Here is a 26750-nt window from a genome sequence, read left to right as displayed (position 1 = left end):
GATATAGACAATGCAGATTCATTCTATTAAAACAATATTCTTTCCCCTCCTTTTTTTTTTCAATTTAAAGCAAACTATTCCATGAAAATCTCACGTTGAACAAAGATATAAGTCAATTCTAATATCAAATTCACAGAAGAATCTCGATTAATTAATTTTGCTAAAATATTACCAAGAAAAAAATGCACCCTTCAAACGCACAATTTCCAATTCTATTTCCCTTTTCTCTTTTCCTTTTTCTTCTTCTTTTCTCCCTCTCTCTTTCTCTCTTTCTCTAGAGAATCGTTTAGCACGTCAACGTCAATTTCGGGGGATCGATACGACGTCGAAGCGACGATAAGCCGGGAAGCGGAGAACGGTGGATGGAGTTCACCCCACGGGGGAAGATTCTTTGCTTCTGGTAACTGATATAAACGACAGCGATGGGTTCGAGTGCGACGACTATAATTCCCGATCAAGCTTCAATCGCTCGTCTTAGTTGGACTCCACCCTGGACTCTATCCATTCGTTTTCAAGTGCTGGATAGACGAGAAGGGTGATGATAGAGGAAGGGGTGAGATTGCTTTCCTCGAATAACGTTTTGTATATCGATGAATCCACAAATCCGTCGTCGGATAGCATTTTCCTTTGCATTCATTCCCCGGGCTACTTTGAATAAATAAATTCTTCCGGTGTCTCGATTCCGAGGAGAGGTTGTCGTCGAACCGTTGTTGAAAATCGGCCGGAAGGGAAGATTTCGCTTCTAAGAGAGGGAGAGGGATGTCTTCTGGCTTGAAGTTTTGATCTTTTCAGAATCATCGGCCGCGAACACGTTGGAGGAAGTTGTTGAAGGAAGAGAGAGTTGTAATTGGGGGAAGAGTGGAAAGGATTCATGGCATGTCGCGAGTTTTCAAGAATCGTGCTTCTATTTCGTTGTTTTTATCGTCACCATAATCTACGAGAGTTTGTGAATTTTTTTGGCACGGAATGGTGGTTATTTTGGATAATGGTAAATTTCTGGATAAATATTTCTTATACAAAATAATAATATTTTACGTGATATAAAGAATAATATGAATATATTATATGTATTATTTTAAATACATGGCGAAAATATAAATAGAAATAACACTTAACTTAAATTTATATAAAAGATAATATGTAAAAATGTTTATATTTTGGATACATAAATGTATATCTGATATAATTGATATACTTTATCTAATTTATTTTAATTGATAGATTTAACTGAATTAGAAAAAAGAATTTTTCTATTTACATGTTCGCCAATGTATATATAAATATTATAAAAATAATTTTACCCTAATCGTTTCAACAGCGATTAATCTTCAAGTTTTAGAAATAACCGAAGACAATTGGTTCAACTCTTAATTAAAATCATCCCTTTGGACAATCTCGAATTTTCGAACGAATTAAAGAAAAATCCGTGCTGTTTGCAAACAGAATTCTAGCTTCCTGTTTGCCGACAACCCTTTTTAAAAAGACCTCGAAAAGGAAGACGATTCGAGGACGATACGAAGGCTCGACTCGCTCGAGTAACTTCCGATTCGACGTCGGAAAAAAGTATTTGCGAGTTGAACTGCCATCAGTTCGGCACTGTTTGCTCGTCCTTTCGAATTCTTTTGCCGGTGGGTGTGTAACGTTTATCGATGCAGCGATAAAGTAGCCCGAGCCGGCCAACTTCCAGGCCTTACCAACTTTACAATCTCACCCTCTTCCTATTTCTTCTCGAATGGCTCGAGATCGTATTGAACGATGTCTTAAGGATTTCGTCCTGAAAATATTGGGCTGCGAATATTTTCACGAAAGTGCACCGATAAGGAAATTTTCCCCCCTCAACTTTTCGAAAAGAAACTGTGACTCGTGAATTTATGCCTCCGACAATCTTCATCGCAGTTATTTTGGCAGAAGAGAATCTCGTTCTTGACTTTAATATTTAATTTTTTTGTAGAATGTAGAATGAAATAAATGTATCTCCAACAACGAATCAAAAATCGAGTTTCCTTTTTCTTTTTTACTTATATATACAATTTTTTATAAAATATACTAAAATTTGAAACGAATTTCAACTAATTTCGATACCTTTGCCATCGATTCGAAAATAAAATTGTCACAGTTTCTAATAAAATAGAAAATATCTTCTCCCAATTAAATGATTCCTTAAGTGAAAAAAATTTTCACTCATCGTTCGTTAGATTGAGAAAGATATTTTATAATTTAACAACATATTGGAGTTATAATAATTTGGCGTGGAAAAACACGAGAGGAATGAATAATTATTTTTTCCTAGAATGATTCAATTATTCGAAGCATGTATCCTTCCGGAATTATTACTTTATATATAAGCAACAAACGTAATTGTATTTATAAGACGAACGGTGGACGTCAAGTAATCGGGACAGTTCACAAATCCGAGTTAGAGATGTTTGCGGGAAGTGGTCGTAACTCAGATCGAAAGTTACGAATCTCTCTCTGGCTCGTTTCCCTCCCTCCCCCTTCATCCCCCGCCATCCCTGTCTTTAACTAGCGGCGAAAGTCGGCAGGTTTCCAAGGGTTTGCGCCGCTACACCCGCAGTTTCCGTCGACCCGTAGATAGCGGGGTTGAAAATAACGCGAGGAAACGAAAGCTCGTCCATCCACCATCCATTCTCGCCCCTCCCTCCTATCGTCTTCCATTCCCTTCCTCTCTCTCTCTCTCCCTCTTTTCCGTAATTACGCATTCTGCTAATTAAGGATGCAGGAAATTGCGCCGCTTAATTATTTTCCAATTAACACCGACGAGAGATAGCCAACTATGTGATACTTCAGGTAACTTCAAGTGGAACGTCCCCGCTAAGTGATACTCCCCTCTCCTCTTTCTTCCCCTTTCCGGGAACACGCCACGCCACGCCTTTCTCTTTCGACGAAAGGTCTACGTTTTCTTTTGAAAACGAGAGGTATTTTCACGGTAAGTTGAACCCTCGGAAACAAGAACGCCTTTTAAGAGATCAACCCGTGTAAATTATTCCCGAGGAGAGGAGCGGAAGACAGGTAGTCGAAGAAGATTTTGAAGTACACCAGAGATTCGCGAAGGGGAAGGAGAGAAGCGAATTCGAATTCCTTTGGAATAGCGGTTGAAGAAGTGTACCGATTATTGTTCCGTTTTATTTTTTCATATGACGATGATCGTGCCGTTAAATGGAAGATGATATCAATAATAAAAAAAGAATATTTCTTCACTAAATTGGAAAACAATATACAAAATATTAATAAAACTCATCTCTTTTCCTTAATAAATTAATCCTCTTTCGTTTCAATTGTACCATATTTCCAAGGAACGAGGTTAAATTACAACTTCGAATGAATGATTCATTCTTTCCTTTCCAATGAAATGATATTACGAGATACTGTGTAACGTCGTGCCCCATTGACAGGTCTCCAGAATCGAATCGATGTTACCGATGTTGAATCGCGGGGATCCCCCTTGGGCTTTTCTCCGTGCCACATCGATTATATTCTCGCGAGATGTCGACGGAAGACAGGCCATCTCGTCGTAGACGATGTCGACGTGGCGCGGGAGCGACAGTGGCAGGGAAGGGGGAGGAGAACAATGGGGGAGAAATCGGATTGGCAAGGACTCGTAGTATCGGCCGAACGATACGTAGCCACACCTGAGGCCGGCTGCCAATTGGTAAGCATCGCTGTGTGCATCGCGATTCCGCTCCTTGAAGCCTGATAAATGCACGGATTCGAGGGGGACGGGGTCCGTTTACCAGATGCATAGACGGTACACGTGCAAGCGGTGCACTGTGGAGCACGCCAGGCTTCCGGGAATAGACACATATGGCAGGATGCAGATACCAGTGCTCCACGATTAAACGTTTCGAGCAATTAGAAGGTGAGGTGAGGGAGGCGTTCGTGTTCCTGTTACTTGAATAGCTCGCGAAACTATTCCAGTTTATTCGGATATTACCGGGAATAATTCCGTTTATGGGATATCAGGTTTTTCCTATTGCGAAATTGTGAAAGTGTTTTCGTTGATTAAATTTATCGTACGGTTAATATTCTACTGCATATAATTGCATATACGTGAAATACCTGGTTAAACAAGTATATTTGTATAAAATTATCGATATATTTAATATTCTTATACCCGATCTCTTACACGGGATAATAATCGTATAGAATATGCACTGGTACTGTCTGATGCATGAAGGACTTGTATTACTTACGAGCGCTTGGGATATAGCAGTGATGCACGCTGCAGTAGAATGAGTTCACGTGCTGTCAGACATTCAGTACACGTGGCTTAATCTCGTACTATGCAAAGAAAGAATCCTGCTCGTTTAATTTTTTTCATTGACCTATTACTATTTATATTATTTTTCAAATAACATACTTTCCACGTGAAGAAATGTACTGTCCTTTTTTCTTTTAAATAAATCATGATTCTGCAACGAGTTTCGTGGAAAAATTCAACGTGTCACCAGACGTCCGAATCCATAAAGAATCCGGATCAAATCCGGAGATTCAAATCCTTCGACGTGCCATTATGTCCCTAATGGAGAGCACTCGAGAGAACGACCAATGTAATCGGTGTTATTCGACGTGACAAGTGTCGATGCCACTTACCACATTTTCTAATTCCCCATGATCCTGTTTAACCAGCGCTTGGGACTACAATTGTATGAAATCATTTCCACTTATCACTATTAATGTCATGTCTTTTGTATATGCAAATAAGGAATACTTGTTGGATAAATAATAATTTGCTAATTTGGGAAAGGAGAAGAAGAAGAAAACGATGAATATTTCTTTCGTTGATATGTAATCTTGTACAAAATATATCAAACACTTTTAATTGTATACGTAATAAAAAAAAAATCCAGGAAAGAAAAAGAAATTTCTAATTGTCTTGTTTTCACGACATCGTTATATTATAACTGATCTGAATTTCATTTGAAAATTTCCAAGAGAATTCCCTTAGAAACTTTTAACGAGCGAGAAAAAGGAAAGGGAAAGAAGACAAGTCTCGTTTCAACATCGAGCGTTTTTTAAACAACAATTTACGACACAATCGCGACAAAGGATCAAGCGATGCAAAGCTACGCGTTTCCAACGCCTATAAAAAAGACCAAGAAATTTTCGATAACGCGTCCGCGGGACCGAAATTCGCCCGTATTTTCTATTTCATTATTTAGCCACGGCCGTATTCCATTCGTGGCGTAGGCGTGCTCGGTTGGAAAACGGGCGGCCGCCGTTTTTCCAGAAATATGAAATGCACATATTTCAATGCATTCACCGGCGTGCCGGTGTATTCACGCGCTCGGAAAATAGAGATAAAATGGGCGAAAACAGCGTCGCCTCCGATTCACGTGGCGAGCCAGTACGAATCTATTAATGTTTCCCCTCCGTTCGGTTTATCTATCAACCGGCCCTCTCCGGCCTCCCCCGTTTATCCGCGCTCGCCACCTCGTCGTCCACGCGAATGGCCTGTTTCGAAACGGTCGATTTTCGAAAAGGGACTCTCCAAGTGTTCCGTGACACTCGTGTGTCGATACATCATCGAGAACACTCTAGGCGAGCCTCGATTTCATCTCGTTCCGTTCGTCGAGAATGACGGAGCGAGGTAACGATTCCATGTTTCTCTTTAGAATCGAATATTTTAAATGGTAATTCGAAATGGGTGATCATTCTACCGCGTGGGATGGATCGTGCCTTTTTAAAGGTGTGATGATCACGAAGATATTTGTGATTTTATCGAAACACGTAAATATTCACGATTGTACGTGTGTATTTAAATGTTTATTTAATTTAATTTAGGAATTATTAGACATTGATGTGGGTACGTGTATTTTTATCGATTATTTTATTGGATGTATTGAATTTTTTATTACTATTTTTTATTCGTGATAAATTCGTACCGTTCCTTTCTTCGAAAAGAATTAATTTATAGCCTGGAAAAGATCGCGCGAATAATTAATTCTAATGGTTCTATGGATTACAGTTAAATTTATGACAGCGTTCAATAATGATTAATATTTTTACTGCTTGTGATGATATTGTTCACATCTCTCAAAGTATTATTGAACTTAAATTATTTTACACGATAATATCAGGAAATCAATGTCACGATTCGTAATTGAATTAATATTTGTGATTAAATTTTATACGAGATATATCGTTTTGACAAGCTCATAGCTGCATTATTTTTATTGAAAAAAAAAAAAAGAAAGAAAGAAAAATTACCTCGTTAAATTATTATTCCACCTACACATTAATATTATACGAATATAAGAAAAATTTATACCACGAGTATAATATAATTTACAACCTCGATATTGTTGCTACAATCTGATGGACAATTTAACGAAATATTTTCTTCCTCTCTGTACAAGGACATTGGTTAAAAAAATCCATTTTCTACTTCTCTCAATAAATTTATCTTTCCTTAAAAAAAAAAGGAAAAAGAAAAAAGAAAAAAAAAGTTTTTCGTTACACGAACACTTCAAGAATGAGAATAAATTTATTTATTAACGGGTGATGTCCCGTGTAACGGCGAACAGCTGCGAGCCCAACCGCGATTCGCGAAATTTATGAACGCTTTATGTCCTCGTAAAACGAACGGGACGAAATTGTAAATTGAGAAAAAACCATTCTGGCCGCCGGTATATGCGTACAACGATACGTGTATCCGCCAGGCAGCGCGGTGGAAAAAAACTGCACGGCTCCATGGAAATTTGAAAAGGGGGATATCTCGTGAAATTTCATGGGGAAATATTCGCCTTCGTCGACGTATCACGATACCGATACCTATTTTCACGTTCCTTTTCCATTAATTAAAAAGCGACGCGACTCTCGATTTAAAAGCGAAATAAAAATATGGCAATTTTTTTTTTTTTTTCATTCTTTTTTTTCATTTTTTTGCCTTCCTCAAATTCACTTTTACTTCGTCGCTTTTGTCGTTTTTTTTTCGCATATCGATTTCGTTTAACGAAAGAATGGTCTTTGATTTATTGATTCGATCAATTTATTTTCAATGATTTTAAAAAGCAGATTCAATTGTGAATCTACGATTAATTAGAATCGTTAATTAATTAGATTCACGTTATATTTCGTATTGTTTAAAAACATTTTTGCGTGTTATAAAATATGAAAGTGAAATGCGTGAGACGAAAATGATGCTTCTACTGTAAAAGGTACTCTCAAATTATTCGTATTTAAATATTCAAACGAATACGCGCTTTATAAGCATTTGATTTTGATTACAAATTACTGAACTCTTGTTTTTAATTGATCTCATTAAAACGTCAAGAATTCTACGAAAAAGATTTCTTGTGAAAAAGATATATTATTAAATTCGAATATATTAAAAATAATTATTAATTAAAACGAATGTTTTACGACTTCAACTCCTTCAAAAATAACTTCTTCTCTAAATTCTAATTATAAAATATATTCCACTATTTCCCATCAGAAAGTCTTCAATCATAGATCATATTCCTACTGAACATCTGACATCTGGAAATGTTCAAAAATCAGAGGATCTCGGAAGAGAGTCGTTCCTCGACTGTACTATACATCTCATCGACTCAATCTCTTCTCCTCTGAATCCAAGAATGAAGAATTAAAAGAAAGAAAATATCGAAGATCTATTGAAATCTTTTCTTGATCAGTTATTCATTAATTCAAGATCCTGGATCAAACGAATCCTTTTTCGAAACTCTCGCAGGAAGTTTCCTCCTACAAAATGATTTATTTTCAATGTTAATCTTTCTTCAACGCATGATGTTATACGTTTGACGTGCGTATGTTTCACTTTTATTTTTCACGATCCAGATTAATTAAGTTTTGTCCAAATTCCGGATAAAACAAGGGTCAACTCTCCGGCGTGCAATATCGTGCAACATTATCGCAGAAACAACGATTAAAGTGCAGAATGCGAGGGAATATTAAATTCCAGTTTCAAAGAAAATTCTGTCTCGAGGGTTTCAAAGCACGTTACAAGCTTCTCTATTGTGCTCCGCCTCGGCCGTTTCGCAGACATGTTTATTGTCTACAATTTTGTCCAGCGACGTCTACGTTACGCTACGTCGTAATGCCATCGCCATCAACCTCTCGAACCGTTTCGCCATTTCCAACGATTGTTGCGCAAATATTCTCCTTTGTAAAGTTCTTATAACCTCCCATCGATAACTGTTGCAAAATATAAATTGCGCTTAAAATTTTCTAAATGTTTTTCCACAATGGATCCAGTAGCAAAGTATCTTCACAAAATTCTTGCTATTCTTCTCGAACGTGTCTTCAAAATAGTATAATGAATATACAACTCGAGATAATATTTACAAAGATTTGAACAAAGAATCGAAGAAGAAGAAATACGTTTTTCGAGGCTAGCCTCATCTACAGATCAAGTACAATTTATGTATTACGCTCTAAATTCCGAGGAAAAAATTCTCCTTCCAAAAAAAAAAAAACTATCAAAGTATTTAAAAACTTGCTCCATCAAAAGAATAATTTTCCCTCGACCCGAGCATCTCAAAAAACTTCTCCTCCAATAAGATTCCAAGTTGGTGCGCCATGACTGGCGCAAAAAGGACACTGGAACGTGTAAGAAGCGGGTATCGAGGAAGGGGCCGACAGTAAATTTACATTAGGAGCAAACAGCGGGGACACAGGAAAGCTCTCTCCTCTCGATTCCAGGCCGGCGTATTGACTTACATCGCGATCCATCCTCGAGCGCGTCATAGATCTCCGACCGGACGATTCTTCACCGGCGAGACGTCCAAGTTTCTTAACGTTTCTATCGCGAATTCGCGGTTGGAACAAAAGTCCGTAGCAGAAATCTACGTGCTTGTTAAGGCGTGGCCAGGAAACGAGTCGAATGGATGCGATTTTGATCCGACTTTGAGCGGTCGAAATCGACTTGACAAGTCTTGGTGGTTCAAACGATCTCGCGAACTCTTCGGATGATTATCTTTTAACTCTAAATAGAAGCAATACACTGATATCGATGGAATACTTTTCATAAAATTGTAAAAATCAAAATACGTGGAAAAAGAGAACTTGAATGATAATATTGGACGAAAAAGACACTATCAAGTTATGATCAGTTTAATTCTTTCCAAAACGAATCAAGACGAATCGAGGAGGAATCACGATTGTACGATAATAAAGTCCATTATCTTTCCCCTTTATTATATTTCAATAATGCTTCGATTCCCAAAGCTAAAATACTAATTCCAAAATTACGATGCACACGTGTATAATAATAATAATGATGTATCGTTAATTAATCAATATACTACATCGAATCATCCAATAATAATTCGAGCGTCCCGGCCGAAGGAAATCAGATTAATCGGTTTGATCGACCTAAAAAAAAAACCCTTCTCTCCTGAATTTTTGAAAACGGGAAACAATCGAGTGGAATCGTTGAAGAGACACGCCATCGCCGGGGCCGGATACGCAGTTTTTCGAACGAAAATTGGGTCGGTGTCGATCCTTTTTCTTTTCTTTTCTTTTTTTTTTTTTTCACTCTCCTCGTGAGAGAGAAATGGCGGTTTTTGCGGGCGCGCAGGTGCGACGCGTTTTAATAAAGTCGCCCCCGTTTAATTGTCAACCTTTTTTCATCGGGCTCGCGTCTCGCATTTGGCAAGGGTTGGCCCCGTGCCAGGGGCGATTCCGCGGCGCGCCAATTCCGCTCGAGGAGAAATTTGAACGAGGAATCGACGAGGAAACTTCGATCCGGCATAATCTTCTCGAAATTCCATTAACTTCTTCGGGAAGGACAAGTCGCACAATGAACCACGACCCTCCCCCCTTCCTCCCTTTGCGACCCAACTTATATCCAATATATCGACACGCGAGATTTCCTCCTTTTTTCTTCTTCCTCCTCTCTCTTTCTCTCTTTCTAAAGGGATCTCGGAGGATGAGGGATAACTTCGGCGAGCGGATAAGCTTGTCAAGAAAGTAATTAACTAATGTTCGTGTACAGGGTATATACCCTTCGAGAACAGAGCCGGAAGAGAAGGTTGAAAAAGAAAGCTGGGGAAGGGAGGAGAAGTTTGAGAATCAATTTTAATGGAAAGGAGTTGGAGCGAGAAGTTTCACGAGAGGAGTTGCGTTCGAAATGAAAAAAGAAGAAAAAGAGGGAAAAAAGAAATCGAAACCTTTGCCTCGATCGGGAAAAATTCTTCCAGGCCACTTTGACTTTTTGCCTAAGAGCAAAAAGGACAGCCGTAACGAAGCCGTGGAAGCCTGAGGGGCGCGAAGTGGAAATTATCGAAACTATAATTTCGTTCGTTCTCCAAAAATCTTCTTCTCTTCTTTCTTGTGGCGAACAAGTTAAACAAGGTGTTTGAAAAGTTGGAGATAAAACCTTGGTCGGGGAACTTTTGTCAAAGTTAGAGAAAAATCATTTGGAAGAAGAGGGGACGATATCCTCTAAGCAACCTGTGCTGTGAAGAGCGAGCCAAACACACCGACTCTTCTATCCTCTCTTTATTTACCATCCGACGTATCGCGGACGGGTTGCCTGGCCATCTTCGACAGATTTCTTCGTTCGTACAAGGGTACAAAGGGAAGTAGTAGCAGTCGGTAGCATCTGGCATCTGGAAAAGCCGTTCCCCGGAATAGTTCTTTCACCTCTGCCCGCGACGTCCCGATTTCAATGGCACCGATACGTCCCGAAAATCGAGAGGGTCGCCAAGATCCACCATCATCGTCTGGAAACCGAAGGATCGAATCGGTCTATTGTTGCCGCTTAATTAAGGGAATTGATGAAAGATTAAGGGGCTCCTCGTCTCCCTTGTGCTCTCTTCATCTTCCACGTTGCTCGTCATTCGACGTAGCAAGTACATCTCCTTCGAAGATAGGGAGAGAATAAAGTGCTTGAATTCGATTTGCATTGTAATTCGAATATGGAACTTCTTTTCCTCTTTCTTTCTGGATATGTATATGTATATCTCTCATTTGTAAACAATACTTGCTAATTTTTAGTATAAATCTATTTATTTGTTAATAGTTAACGGTACCAATTACTTATTCTTTTTTTAATTTCTTCTAAAATTGCATAGCAGATTGTTTATTATATTTTCGTTTATATCCTAAAACTGTGCTATTAAATATTATTTAATATTTATGAAGTGGATTGTACGTGGAAGATTGACTCACTTGGAAGGGCTAAGAGACAGTTCGGTGATCTTCTCTGCGGGATAATAATTTCATCGTCTTATCGAATAATTCGCGTGCAGATTCTCTCATCTTGGGATAATTAATTGCACCTATATAATTCATTCCTGATTCTCGTATCTCTTCCCCACTGTTTTTCTTAACGCTGGTTAATTGAACCAAAGGGATTAATCTCGTTCAACCGGCCAACTCGTTGAAACGGATTCGATCAAATTTATATTCTTTCCACTCTTCTTCGGGCGGACGAATCACGAGGAAGGCGTGACTTTCACCCTATGCCCGTTACGTAAGTATCGATCTTTCACCCTCGAGCTCTGTTATCCACCTAACGAAGGAGCTGGCTCGCGTTCGACGTGTACAGTGAGTTTACGAGAAACTCGGAGACTTATAATTGAAATTAAACGAACCGAATCTTTCCACCGACATCACTCTTCTCTATTATTAAAAATTACCACCACACGTTTCGACTCAGTTAAGCCTAGTGGAAAACTTAACGTTAAACACTTTATGACAGATACCAGTTTCCAATGTTCTCGTCCATCTTCCAACACACGTTGAAGATGTAATGCAATGTCTTCCAACAATTTATAGATTAGAATGATGGATAAGTGCCTAAAATCTTCGCTCAAAATATATCAAAATAATTTTCCCAATATTTCCTCGCGTTGGAGTAAATAACACGATTCTTCAAGGGATCACAAATTCGATCGATTCGATCACGAATAATCGTGAACAACAATAGAAGCGAATGAACGTACTGAAACGCAACCGGCCAATTCCATTCCAACTCATATATAGTTCACCACGCTACGTTACCTTGGCCATAAACGCACAAGTGGACAAATCAACCGCGCCAAGGATGCATTTCTGGAAGGTTGAAAGCGGCGGGAAGCTACGTGCCCTAAGTGGATTGCCGTATTAAATTACCCAAGGGGCGATTCCGGTCCGGCACGAAATCGTCCGAAACCGCAATTGCCAACGCGCCACCCATTACAATCTTGCGTACACGAGAAGAAAAGGATCAGCCGGAATTACGCCTTCGGATTAATCCTCCTTGAAACGTCGAAACCGTGGCCCCGTGTTTAATTAACCGGCGGTCCAAACTGTTCCCAGCCATTACAACGTAATGTGTAATTTCATTTCGTTTCCGGATTTTACATCCGCACGGATTGTTTCAGGGTTAGTAATCGCGAGGATCACGAAACTGTACCATTAATTTTCGTCGTGTTTCGTAATTCGTATATATATATATATATATATATATATATATATATATATATGTATATATAGGGAGGACGCGTTAATTACGCCGGCAGAATGTAATAAACGTTTTCGCTTCGCCCTCGGTTATTCCACCGTGTGTAATTTCACGGTTAATTGGAGCTATGGACGTTGATTGCTCGTACTACTTCGCGAGCTGGAAATCACGACGATACGTTTTCGGCTCTGTACTGGATACTATCATACATGAGCTGATTTCGGGGACGGAAGAATAAGATGCATTGTACTCGAGTTTGATTTGATCGAAAAGGAAAAGAAATTGTTTGTGTAGATTGAATGTAGATTTCTTTTTTTCAAGACGAGACATTTAAGCAAATATTATTTCCTTGAAATACTCGAATATATATATATTGGAAATATTATTTCTTTATTCAAATATCCGAAGAAAAATTTATTTCGTATCTTCGTTTCTATTTATCTATTTCAAAAAATCTATTCTTCCCTGCTATTCGATACAATGAAATTGAAAATAAAAGTCTCGATCAAGATCGTACGAAGAAATATTTGGATCGATGTATATTGCGATATACGCGAAACAAAAGTTCATATTTATACAGCAATTTTTCCTCTTCCTCATTTTTCCCGGATTGAATTATTTTTCGACTTGAAATCGTTCGAGAATAGAATGATATTCAAAGGATCAAAACGGTCCATTTATCAAGGAGAAAATTATTACCATGGATAAATGGAAAGAGATTTATTCGAGGTATAAGGAGCTTTCGTCGAAATTCCTGATTCTTCTTCGCCAAACGTCGCGTAGATTTTTTCGAAGATAAACTTTACGGTCGGTTTTCTAAAAATTTTTCTTTTACTCTTCGCTTCTACTTATATGTAAGTGCTCATAGACCGAGAATATTCCTGCACTTTTCAATTTTCTTTCCCCTCGAATTATTAGAGCAATAAGAATTTTGAATCGTTCGAAGGAAACATTCTCACGGTATGTTTCATTCATTTTCTAAATCTAAATCCAGTGAATTCTGTTTAACACGTGCCGTGGGATAAGCGTCACATGGCGACGAATCGATCAGGAAACGTAAACGAACAACTATTTAGGTAAATAAACAAGCGTAGAAGGCAAATAAACAAACGGTTTGTACCGTCAGGAATATGAGCAGGCCCCGTGTGAATATTCCGCAACAAAACGAGAAAATTAAATCCTTCGTGTATTCGAAATGTATATGCAAATTTTATTTGATACACGTTCCATTTCCAATTGGATGGAAAAAATTGTTGTCCAGAATTCCGAAAGAAATTCGATACAACACGAAATCACTGTGAAGAAAACCAAAGTGGAAATGAAATATGTATGTGCATTATTTATATAATTACAAGAAAAGAATATCGTATTGAAATATCACGTACGAGGAAATTTTTCTTTTCGTCTCGATGGATCATCAGTTTCAAAAATTAATCTCAAGATAGCATATATATGTTTTATCACATAATAGACGAGCAAAAGAAAACAATTTTACATACAAATTCTCCCGTACCAGGAGATTGGTTTCAGACCATTTTCCACAGGCGAGGAATCCTTCTCGGGCAGATTTAATCCACGAGGGACGAATTTAAGCGTCCAAGTGTCAGCTGTCTACTTTGTCCAGAGGCTATATCCGGCCAAATCTGCGGCGTGTAGTTTCTATATGCAAATCTACTCATAACTCACCAGAAACGTATCGGACGTAGCGTGGCAACCCTCTTGCCCTTTTCTCTTTGTGCCTTCCTTGCCTCGATCCTTCTCAAAATGTAAATCGTCCAAGAAGAATCGGGCTGGAAAAACAGACGTTGGAATGCGTCTGTTCAGGCTATCGTTAAGATTTGAACAAGCATCCTGGAATTCTCTTCTCGTAGATTTTTTTCTCTTTTCTAAAGAATGGTGTCTAGTTTCTTCCTTCTTCGATTTCAACTTGAGAAAGAATACCTCTGCGAATAAATTTCTAGGTTGTACGTACTTTCTTTTTCTTCTTCTTCTAATTTTAGCATCTTATTTAGAATCAACATTGTGTATCATCCTTTAAATTCGTATCACACTGCTAAATTTCGAAAACCAACTACGCTGTGAAGCACGCCATTGTTAAGTTTGCCCTTTGGAGAATGTATCGCCAACAAAAATATTATACTTCCATGATTTCCATCTTCTTCATTTTCATTCTTCGCGTCTACATTTACAACTACCGTCTTTTAAAACTATGATTTCTCTTCGTTAACTCGTTTCATCAGGAAATTTATGGTTGAAAAGTTGCTCCTCCCCTTTTGTTGAACTTTGTCTAATTATGTTTCGTAAGGGGGCGGTTTCTAAATTCGATATTTAGTTTGCACGCGTCATTTGGATAACCGTACAACCCCGGGGGTTAAATTGTCCCGATAGTTTCGATAATGCGACCGTCCTAACGACCCGATAGTTGTAATAGTCTGTTGATTGACTTGATGCACCGATAATCCCAATTGTCTCGTGACCCCGATCGGCTGATAACTACGGTCCAGCCCGATAGTCTGGCTAATTTCAAGTTTAACAATCTGACAACCTTGACAGTTTCGGTAATATCACGCATTCGACGATCTAATAATAACTATCAATCATTCATTTTAACAACTCTCTGATCGTTTCGATTCCCATCCACGTTATTTTGTTGTACAAATGAGATGATTGATTTAATAATTATGATTGATTTATTCGAGATTTTCTTTATCGAGATCATTACTTTGAAAAAATCTGTCGAAATGAATTCTCGAATTGATTTCAAACGATAGATAAAAAATTCTTTATTAATCATCTATCTATATAATAAGGAAAAACAAATTATGATTAGTATATCATCTTTTAAAAGTTCCAGATGAAATATTCAATTCCACGAATCTCGTTTTCGTTTATTCCACTTTAATTGTCAAAGAAAAGAAGTCGTATCGTTGTTTCACAGCCCTCGAACGTCATCTCGAACGCGAGAAGTGAAATTCAGAACGATTCAGAGGGAGGATGAGGTCGCGTTTGGATAGGCAGACAATCAGGGATCGTATTAGCGAGGACACAATGTACGTGACGATTACGGTTCTCCTCGGTGACATAGGCGCTTCTGGTTGACGAATGACAGCGTCATCATAATTTAGCGGGGAGGGGTGGGTAGGGGAAATGTATTCTCGAGCTGCAATATCGAAACAGGCCAATATCGTTAACTCTAATTCGCTTACGTTTGCGCGTGCATTGTCAAGCGGCAACAACGAGATTAATAATGCAATCCTCGTCGATTATAATCACGTGCCACGCCAATATTGGCCCGCTCGATTTTGCCTCGCCACGGTGAAATCAAGGGATAACTGTTGCAAGACCGATTCGTTCTCCTGAGAGAGTTCCATTAATCTTGATCTTGATTTTCTTTTTCTTTTTTCTTTTTCTTTTTTTTTTTACACATCTTTCTTGTCGTGAAACAAAGTTACGAAAGGAGAAGTTACAACTTTTGTGTGGATATGCGTGAAAGCGAAGGTGAAAATGATTGATCGACTTGGTATTGATGTGAAATTATGATTGAATATTTCGTTCAATTTTCAACAGCGATGCTTTTTTCAATATTTTGTTTGAATATCAATCTTGCGTGCATCTTCGCATCTGTTGTGTATCTTCTTCGGTATCGTGGAATCTGCGTTGTCGTTGAACGTAAGACGTGTTTTTTTTATTATTATTTTGGCTAAAGTATGTTTAATTAAGAAAGGCTGTACTTCGATGAATTGTACGTTGATTATTATTCGCGATGAGAAAATTGTCAATTTGTTGAACGTTATTAATCCACGAAAAAAAAAAAAGAAAGCATAACAACATCAAATTGATTTATCTTCGAGATAAATAATGATAATTTAATGCGAGAGAAAACAATGTGAAATTGTTAATAATTTACGGTTAGAATATAAAATATTTTCGTGTCAGTTTGTCACTCGTTCAGAGATTAATTTAATAGAGTTGACATGTTGATATGATTAAATTAATTCATGAGATTTTTGTGCATTATGAATCCATTCTCCGATTATTAGAATCTGTATTATATCCCAATGTACAGTGGTAATAGTATCACGCTGGTGTTCTAATAATTTATTAACCTGAAAATCGATTTTGTTATTATTCAAAGTGCCCTATTTAACTTGATTAAATACCTCACTTATTGTTGACGATAAAATAAAACGTAGCAGCAATACATTAAACTCGATTGAAAAGGGGGCTAAAATATAAAAGGAAGAATCTATAAAATCCTCTTTGATTAATCAACATAATTAAACTCGAACGAAATCGATTGAATAAAGATCCAATTTACTTCGAGAAAAAGTTTTAAATCGGCTTAAAAGCTTTCAACATACCATTAATAAAATCATTTATAAACAATATTTTATCAGAAATATCTATGGTATAATCTTTAAACTCACAATTAAACCCAATTAAAATTAAAAAAAAATTTAAACCGCTATAACTTCCAAGACAATGATTTCTTCTCAATGAACGAAAGATTATTAGAAGCGTGGAATCTTCCCCTTTGAAACGCTTTCTCGTTTATCCCGATATGACTTCCGGTTCCCGAGATATCATCGTGTAAAGAGAAGGGTAATTTTTGATCCTTTTATTGTCTCCATCTTTGTCGTTTACTCGGGCCTCTCATTCGCGCCTCGTCTCACTGACCTGCCTCAAATTCCAGACAAATAGCAGACGTAATTCTTGGAAGTAGTACTCATTTCCAGGGAAAGAATATAGGTCGCGAGCCCATTCATAATTTTTGCGCTGTCTTAAACTCGTCTCTATAAACTTTGAACCTTTATATCTTGACAATCAATCGAGATATCGCGATGGATCAAAAACTAATCTCAATAACGTAATTTCCCGTATCCTTTGAATAGATTTCGATGACAATATTAATAATTTCTTAGTTAAATTTTCATTCGTATCCGATTTGTTCATCATGTAAACGAAGAGTTAAATTTATTTAATTTCGTAACAGAAGAAAGAGTATAGAAATATATCCTTGAGGATTATCAGAATAGTTACAAATAAGTAATATAAAAGAACGCAACTGGATTGGAAAACACAATCAATTTCAACAGGATGCGGAAAATATGATAGCTTTCGTTCTGTCGCGCGATTCGCCGAAATGATTTGCGGGAGAGGACAAAGAAATATCAGCTATTTGGACCGGTTTGTACGTGGTTCCTGTAATGTTGGCGGCGCTTTTTTTTTTTATCCACGCTTCCGTTTTCGCGCACACAATCTTCCGGCCAGAGCCACCACGGTCATTGTTCAAGTTTATCGCGATAAGCCCGCGCCGCTGCATTTCCGGGAGGTTCGCGTAATCGTTGCACGCGCAATGAATTTTATGACGGATACGTGTGGCGAATTTGTCAACCGAAAAGAGATAATGCGACGGGACCACGATCGTGTTGCTCGAAATACTCGATGTAACGTCGCCGAACGGTCGATCGATGCGCGGAAATATATTTCTATGGAAATTTTATGAACACGACGGAGAAGAAAAAAATGAGAATCTCGAATTTCCTGAATATGCATTACCATCTCGCATGGAAAAAATCGTTTTTATCGTTCGATTTGTTTGAAGAGGCGGATGCTGTGAGATTCTCCTCAATTATTTTTCAATATTAAAAATTATACTACGCCAATCACTATCGTGTATTTTGAACGATCTCACATCAGATAAATTATATTATTCAAATCGATTCTAGATTATTAAACAATATTTGTAAAAATTTAAAATTCGAAAGAATTCACGAAATGAATTCACTTCCAAGATTCATACATTCTTCAATTATATATATGTGTGTATATTTGACGACCAAGAGTAGTATAAAGATTTTTCCGATTTCTTATACCGATTTCTTACTGCTGTTAAATATTACAACAGATTTACAGAAATGAAACTCGAGAGTTCATCAAGTTTCATTTCGACGAACCGAACGTCACGTGGTCCACGAGGGAACCGGATGCAACAGCTTGCCGCGCTGTGGCTACCCGACTGTACTTCCGGTTTAATGCACCCTCTGACCCGTAAATTAATATTTCATCGTGGTTACATTTTGTCGCGTTTCTCTCTCCCTCTTTCCAACCTCCCTATTCGCTCTCTCTCTCTTTCTCTCGCGTTCAGCTTTCACGGTTCGTTTTCCATCGACTGCTCGACTCGCCCCTTTTGTTCTCGTCCGAGTCATTTACTTTCCTTTCCGCATCTTTGACCGTGAATCCAAGCCACGCCATTTACGCCACCTACGCAGACCAATCTATCGTTATTTACAGTTCACTTTTGCCCTTTTATTCCAAAGATCGATCGATAATTTCGAACGAAGTCATCGGAATTTCACTTTTTAATTTTCCATAAGTTGAAAACTTAATTCTCGATGCATAGTTTCATTAAATAACTTGCGAATAATAAATTTGGATCCCGATTCTCTTTCTTATCTTTCACGAATAAAAAATAATCGTTGGATATACGAAGCAAATATAGTTTCAAGCTTCCTATTTTCGCACGATCTGACATCACATATATCCGAGAATAGATCGTTTAAGAATTGTGTCTTCGCTGATTGATAATAAAAAAAAATTTTTCAAATCAGAATAAACAATATTCTTCCAACGAGAAGATTATATTATTGGTCACAGGAGAGAAGCGACGATAGAAAAAAAGTTGGACATTTAACAATGTACTGTCCTATTAATCTCGAAAGGGTTAATTCTCCGCCGTTGTCTGGCGGAATCAACGATCACGGGAGAAGCATCGTTCAAAGTCTACGTGTGTATCAATGGTCGATCGGCACACCTGCACACCGCGAGTCAAGCTGCTGACGCGCATATCCATACATACAGGCAAACAGACAGGTCGAGATCCGGGATGGAAGCCGATGAGGAAAATTCGATGACCTATATACCGGGGATGAACAATGCGTCCTCCGGGCACAAAGGGCATACGGGGAGATGGCCAAGTGCCTCGCGACTCTCCATATCGATTCAAAATCAATACGGCGTATCTCGATGCGATGTGTCAACACAAAGGGACCCCGAGCCATCCCCTGGCCATCCTTGTACAATTGCTTCTTGTATCGAAGCCAACTAAACGCCGCGAAGACCGACCGATTCTTGCATCGATCCTTGCATTCTCTGCCTTTGAAAACTCTCGCCCGTTCCGAGGATTGCCCAGCTGCGACTTGGCCATCGCGAGTTCGCGAATCGAATATCTCCGAGTGTCGTCGAGGAATAACTCGTCTCGACGTTGTTCGAGTTTCAGGGGCGTGTCTTGGATTATATTTTGGCGGATACACGTTGATTAATCTGTTGAATGGTTGGTTTCATCGGCTCCTAAGGAATTATTCAGTAGAATGGAGAATTAAATATAATGTTGATCATTTCGAATAATTTGAAAAGAATTTCTTATTGAAATTGTTGAATGTTTGACGTTTGTATGACGAAATTAACAATTCTTTTTTTTTTTCTTTTCCTTTTGAAATATGTTAAAAATGAATATAAGTTCGTTGTGTTTTTATTAAAATTATCATTATCATCATCAACGGAGTTACTGTGTAATAATTTAGGTGGTAACTTGTTGGAGTATCAAAATGAATAGTGATACTTTTCATAGATCAAAATCGTGTATGATTACAAGTTAACGCATTGGCAGGCCATCCATAATCACGAGTGGAATTTTTTACAATTTTTTCTGTAAATAAAAGATACATTTTAGCCATCATGTATCTTATATTATTATCTTACAATTGAGCAAGAAGTGATTCTAAAAGCAAGATAGATGATTCTATATCTATTTAATTATAATAAACCTTGTCACGCTCTCGAAATTATTATAAAAGAGAAGGAATCGAGAGGAACTTTTCTTTTTAGATATTTCCTTTTACCAATCTTGTGATTTCTATCAAGTTGATTCTTTATCGACGCGATGTTTGCTCGCAGCGTGAAATATTTATACGAGACAAACAGATTTCGACTTGGTAAACTTGATGGAACGTCTTCAAGAAGATTTTTGTTTGCTCACAGAACGAAAACAGAGCCCTGCGACTGAAGGAGCCTGCATCGTTGGCTCTCTCCGCCGGAAACTCCGGCAACTACGTGGACCCAGATGGCACCGCCATTGTGATGTCATCCGAGCTGCTACCTGCACCCACCCCGGATCCAAGGGTGACGTGGAACTACTTCGATGAGCAAGGGTAAAAAATCAACCGATCATTCTGATCATTATTCCATATTTTTTCTTTCTTTTCAAAAAAATGTTCGTTCACTTGTCCAGTTTTTGCATAGTTTCTTTCTTCTATTCCTCAATGTCAGTCTCGAAACGCCGTGATTTTGATAATCTCATAAATCAATAGGATGGACATTATTATTATTATTCTTAGACTGGTGATTTTCCAATCGAAAATTTATGACTATTGCAAATTTATTTTTTTACTTTTCCTTCCATCTATCACGTTTCATAACAAAAATCCAATTTCCTATCACAATATATATTCTTCTTCCAATATAAATTGCCGGTGAAAAAAAAAAACATTCGAAACCAATTCATACGATCATCGTCATAAATCAAGATCATGAGTTCATTTCAGAAAATCGATCGATATATCTCTGATGGAAAAATCGTATTAATACTTCGACAAATATCGTGAAGATTTACAAATATTTTATCATCAATCGCATTTCGAAAGCATTCGACGAGGATTGATTGTAATTTTAATTAAACTTAAATGAATATTTATATACCACGATGTAAAATGTATTCGATTTCACCATCGGATAAATATGTCTCGTTGATTCTAATTCATGACGCGATGCCATAGAAAGTATTTGGAAAGTGATTTCGAGCGCGATCTCGATTGCTAGCCGCAAGAATTGAATACTGATCGGCACTCGGTGGTCGATCGTATGCATTGTTAAACAACCGAAAAACCATCGCGAGATTTACTATAATTAATGCAGCTGGTGTAGGTAGAAATATAGAATTCGATATCCCTTCCGTGCATATCAATTGTTTCTGCGTGCTTTCTTCGTGTTTCTTCCCTATTTTCGCTGTTGATAAATAAGATTCGTATATTCGTCAATAAAATTACAAATACACGTTTTTCAGATACGTTTCGAGAGGAGGATTACGAGCAGGGGAGGATCCATATGCTAGGAACAAATTTAATCAGGAAGCATCCGACGGGCTTCCCAGCAATCGTGATATCCCTGATACGCGCAGTGCGATGTGAGTAAATTATTCTTTTCTGCAATATTAATATTTTACGAATTAATCTTTCATATATTATATTTAAAAAATATCTTTCGACTTTTCGAAAATTTTCGTTCAACGCGAATCATCATCGAACAATCGACAAATATTCGACGCACACTTTTACAATTACACTTATCCCCGAGATAAAAAAAAAAGAAATAAAAAGTTAAAAGAGAAGTTCGTTTGAAATGAGATACGAACAAATCGATACGTCACGACGATCTTCAAGTCGATGAATTGACACGGGGAGAACGTCAACGTTCGCAGAAAGCAAACTCGAGAAAATTTTACGGTGAATATCCACGGAGTGAGTGGGATTAGGCGAGTTGGAGATATGCAATTGATGGATTCGAGGCGAATGATGAGAGAAATAATAAAAGGTCCAACGAGAAGGATTAAGAAAAGACAACATTTGTTCTGCCGATCGATCAACCCTTTCATACACTATTACCGCACTCTTCGCGAGCAATTAAACAAGAATTATCCGTCCCAGCTGATTGCGAAAATTGCGGCCCATCATTGGGAGCACATGGACATGCCCATGAAGCGTTTCTATATCCGAGAGGCGAACAGTCAACGAAAACGTCATTCGAGAACAATCTCCAGGAGGAAATAACAGGTTTACCTGTGAATTTTTCTTAATTTTATACGATATTTTACGAGGACGAGTTGATAATTATTCGCAATTTATTTACGAAAGTTAAAAATAAACGAAGAATGACGATGATAATAATTATGGAGAAAAATAAATAACATCTTCGTGGTGGATTGTTGTTTTGATAAAAAAAAAAAAGAAATTTAAATTTAAATCAATAGAAAATTTTCGGCTGTTTCGTGAAAATATAATAATAATAAAAAAAAATTATATTTCGAATAACTTTTTGTTTGAATTAATTTTTGCCGAAATAAATGGAAAAATAAATCGATATGAAAACGGCTCGCGATAAGATTATCTCTTTAATTCATTTGATCAAATTAACTTTCACGTTTGCTACATTAAATTATTACATTTTGAATCACTTGTGCCCTTAAAATTGCTTTCGATTCAAACAATTTGAGAAAAATACCCGTATCCGTGGTAAATCTACCAATTGTAACAAACAACTGAGAGAAATGATAAAATGTGATAGGGATTATTGTAAATTATTAAAGTAAAATATTATTTCACGAGTGAAATAATCCAGGAAAAAAAAAAATCATTTCCTTCGAAAAACATTTCAAATATCTGGCCAAACGTGATCATTATATTGCTTTAACGATCATTTTCCAAATATTTAATTTCAATAATAATATCGATAATGTATTCTTTATTATTTGTACTTCGTTTCTTTAGTGAAATCTAATTTCACAAATAATCGCGAATAATTGTTAACTCGGCCTTGTATATCCAACAGTTTCTCGTTTCGAATAATTCGACACGTTCGTTTCTCTCTTTTCCCTTCCGCGCAGATTGTCCTGAACAACGCATCGATATACCAAAATAAAAATTCGTGTCTGTATCGACTGTGCTGACTGATTGGTACACGTGAAAAATTTATTTGATCGTCGTAATGTCCACATTTGAAAGAATACTCGTTTATTGGAAGAAGAAAATTGCAACGAGCTACGGAAGATACATCGGATGGAGGACGAATATTTCTCCAGTATATTTAATCTTTCGATTGTATCGTCCAATATTTTATATCTCTCTTGACGTTTTCTCGTATCTCCCTAGTCATGTGTTGTGAATTATGTATCGTATATATACAAATAAATCTTCGTACAACCAATTTATTATTATTCGTTATTATTCGTTTTCAGTTTCGTGGAAAAACAGGTCTTGATTACCCGATTAAATATCATTTCTGATCTGTCCACGAAAGTGCATGAATTAAAGATGGGATAATCGTCAAAAGGAAATGAGAAATGTGTCATCTTTTAATCGAGAAACATTCAAATTTTCTCATTTTTAAAATTCTCTATCTCTTTTCTCTTTCCTCTTCTCGATTCTGGATGAATGTTTCTTAGAGATTCTAAACAACTTTTTTTTATTCATACGAACAATTAAAAACTTTAAGGGATCGTAGCATTCGAAGAAGAACGAAACGCGTCGATTGTTCTACAATTTATTTTTTCCCTTAATAATCATACGCTTGGACGCATATAATTCCATGACACGATAACAGTGACAAATCATCGAAATCGAAATTTCTCTGGGACAAATTAGAGAAATCTCTTTAAATAAGAGAAGACTAAAATCCCCTTTCCCGTTCTTTCTTCTGGTCGAATTACAGATTCGATGAGACCTCGCAAACTGGCTTGGAAATCACGATTCCAGAAGGCCATCGAGAGAATTGAGTTCACAAAGTTTAGAAATCCGACGGTTAATGATATTACTTGGTTTCCATGGCAAATTTACCTCGAAATTTCCTTTTTATTTCACGTTACACGTAAAAAAAAAAAACCTGATTTAAACCCTTCAAATTTCCATTCATTCTAATGAGATAAATATTCTCACAAATTACTTGCTTACTTACGAGATAAGATCAAGTTAGTTTACAAATCTAAAATCCAAATGCAAATTCTCTCTTTTTTATTTCCAATTTTGTCTCGAATCATCCCCTCGATCACAAGCGATAACACATATACGCTGCATATTTTCGTTTTATTTCGCGAAATTTCACGCGGAACAGAACGAATTAATTATCGAACGAGGTTGGAAATAAATTCTGTGTCCATTCAACCGGCCGGTAATCAATGGTTAATGGAAGCAATCTAATTTCGGTAGTGGTGTCTGTTACTTTTATGGACTCGTATAATTTATTCGCTGTTTGCGCGTGGAATAAACCTTCCTTCCATCTCGAATCGTGGATGCTCGATTTATAGAGCGTATTTTATTAATTGAAACATGTTCGAAACGACGATAGTAACCGCGGCGAAAGAAGGAAGAGGAGAAGGAGAGAGAAAGAGAGAGAGGATCTCCGTTCCACGCGTGGAAGTCGCGATCGATACCGCTTCGAAATCGAATGGGCTCTCCCCTTCTGTTCCAAATGCATTTTCCGGAGACACACGCCTTTCCGACTGTCTCCGCCGGAGCAAGAGGATCCTTCAATCCTCTACGCTGATCTAATTTCCTTCGAGGCTCCACCTACGCTCCACCGTATCCTGTTTCACGCGACAGACACGTTCAACAAGTATCGAGACGAAGCAATCGAGGGACGAGAAGATTTCGACAAATTCGTCGAGTATTTTTTTAGTACTCGGCAACTTTCTCTCCCATTCAAGGATTCGAAAAATACGTTGCTTTTAAGGAGGATTTCGTTGAAGATTTTTTTTTTACGAGAAATGTACGTAGTTTCCTTCTCAAAAAAAAAACGATTTAATGATATTATCGATATTGATAAGTATTTATAATATTATTGCTATCGTAGTGAAATTATATTAAAAATATTGTTTTTGGTATATCAATATATGTGTAATCGAAAGACTAATAGGATAATAAAATAGAAATCGAATATTAATCGATACAAATTTTGGATGGGATATTAAGCCACCCTCTTGCCACGAGTTAATCGAATCCCTATTGATCTTACGTTCCATCGAGATAATGTCCCTCTTAATATCCCCCTCCAGTTTCCACCCTATCCGCGTGTTGCTTCGCTTCTGCGAATTAACGATTTGCCCAGCCTCCATGGCGAAATTATAATTAAAGAGGGAGCAATACCGTTATAAGTAGCGAGTCGTGGCGAAGTTCAAAAAGCAGACTCCAGACTCTTATTCATGAATTATTCACGCGTGTCGTTTCATCCTCGTGATCCACGTCCCCATCCGATGTTCCTTGGGCCGCGACCGCCTGTTTCCGATAATGGAATAGTTGTATCATTTATACGCAACGTCGCCAACTTAAATATTTATGCGATGCAACCACGGTTGCATCGAGCCCGAATGCGCGCCATCCGTTGCATTAAACATGTCAAAGGGAGTATTCGTGGGCCGGAAGTCGCGGGAGGAACACGGTCGTTTCGCCACGTTCACGACTTCCGAGTTTCGATTCTTAACGACACCTCCCCAGTTCCAAGATTCGCGCTATTTCGAGCTATTCAAGATTGTGATATTACGAGCAGCGGCAATGTAATAACAAATTGGGAATAATTCGAAGAGTTTATCTTGTTAACTTTGCCAGTTGATGAACGAATGATTATCAACTTTTCATTTTCTCGATAAATATATTCGAGAAATATCTTCGAACGTGAAATGTATTTTATTCTCTCCCAGTCTCTATTCGAAAATTGTAGAATACTTGACTCGTAACGCATTACTGCTTTAATCGCCTTCATTATTCAATCCTTTAATTTATAACCTCGATATAATATCATGGAAGCTAATATCTTGTTTCCGCTGCTTTATTCTCCTTTGTCTTATCGATAATCCGATGTAACTCGATGAAATATTCAAGTGTCGATGGAAACTTAATCCCTCGACAATAATCCGGAATGATAACTCGTAAGGAAAAAAAACTAGGGATATTTCTTTTCGAGAAATGACAAGAAATTATTAAATCGATATTTAGTTTTCCAATTTTTCTCTCTCGCGCTCTCCCTCAAGATCCTTCCCGATCGATCGGTGATTAGCGTTCGCCCAAAACTCGATTTATACTACTCGCGACGCGACAGTTTGCTCGTTCCACTCGCACCAGTTCCGTTCCGAAGAAACGCGTATATATTCAATTTTAAAGGAAAAATTCCCGAGGAAAAAGGGGGATAAATCTCTTGCGTTGGAAAGCAAGATAAAATATTCTAAAGGGACGGATTTCTCGTCGAGAATCGAGAAGTGGATAGCTTTCGAAGACGTGATCAAGGGGGACATCTTGTCCAGCGTACTCGAACCGATAGAATACCTGCTCGTGATCCGTTCAAACTCTCCGGTTACCGTTTACGATAAAAGCTGACGATTTCCAGAGTATACGAAACAAGGTAAATTGAATTTCATCGTCTCCATTAACCCTTTAAGTGCCGTGTAATCGATACAGACGACGAGCAAGATGGTACATGTAAGTTAAGACGAGAAAAAAAA

General features: G+C 37.6%; 1 protein-coding gene across 2 annotated transcripts in view; it reads left to right on the top strand.

Annotated features, from left to right (window-relative positions):
- LOC411054 (polypeptide N-acetylgalactosaminyltransferase 2) overlaps window positions 1-26750 on the top strand; it is a 182292-nt gene that overhangs the window by 121257 nt on the left and 34285 nt on the right. For both annotated transcript variants that reach the window (XM_394527.7, XM_006558671.3), the window contains 2 exons: window positions 20471-20640; window positions 21552-21671. In XM_394527.7, the coding sequence (XP_394527.2) occupies window positions 20471-20640; window positions 21552-21671 (290 nt within the window). The remainder of the gene's footprint in view (window positions 1-20470; window positions 20641-21551; window positions 21672-26750) is intronic.

The sequence above is a fragment of the Apis mellifera genome, linkage group LG4 (assembly GCF_003254395.2).
Source record: "Apis mellifera strain DH4 linkage group LG4, Amel_HAv3.1, whole genome shotgun sequence".
Classification (NCBI taxonomy): domain Eukaryota; kingdom Metazoa; phylum Arthropoda; class Insecta; order Hymenoptera; family Apidae; genus Apis; species Apis mellifera.
Note: the sequence above shows the minus strand (reverse complement) of the source record. Positions and strands in the feature narration are given on the sequence as shown.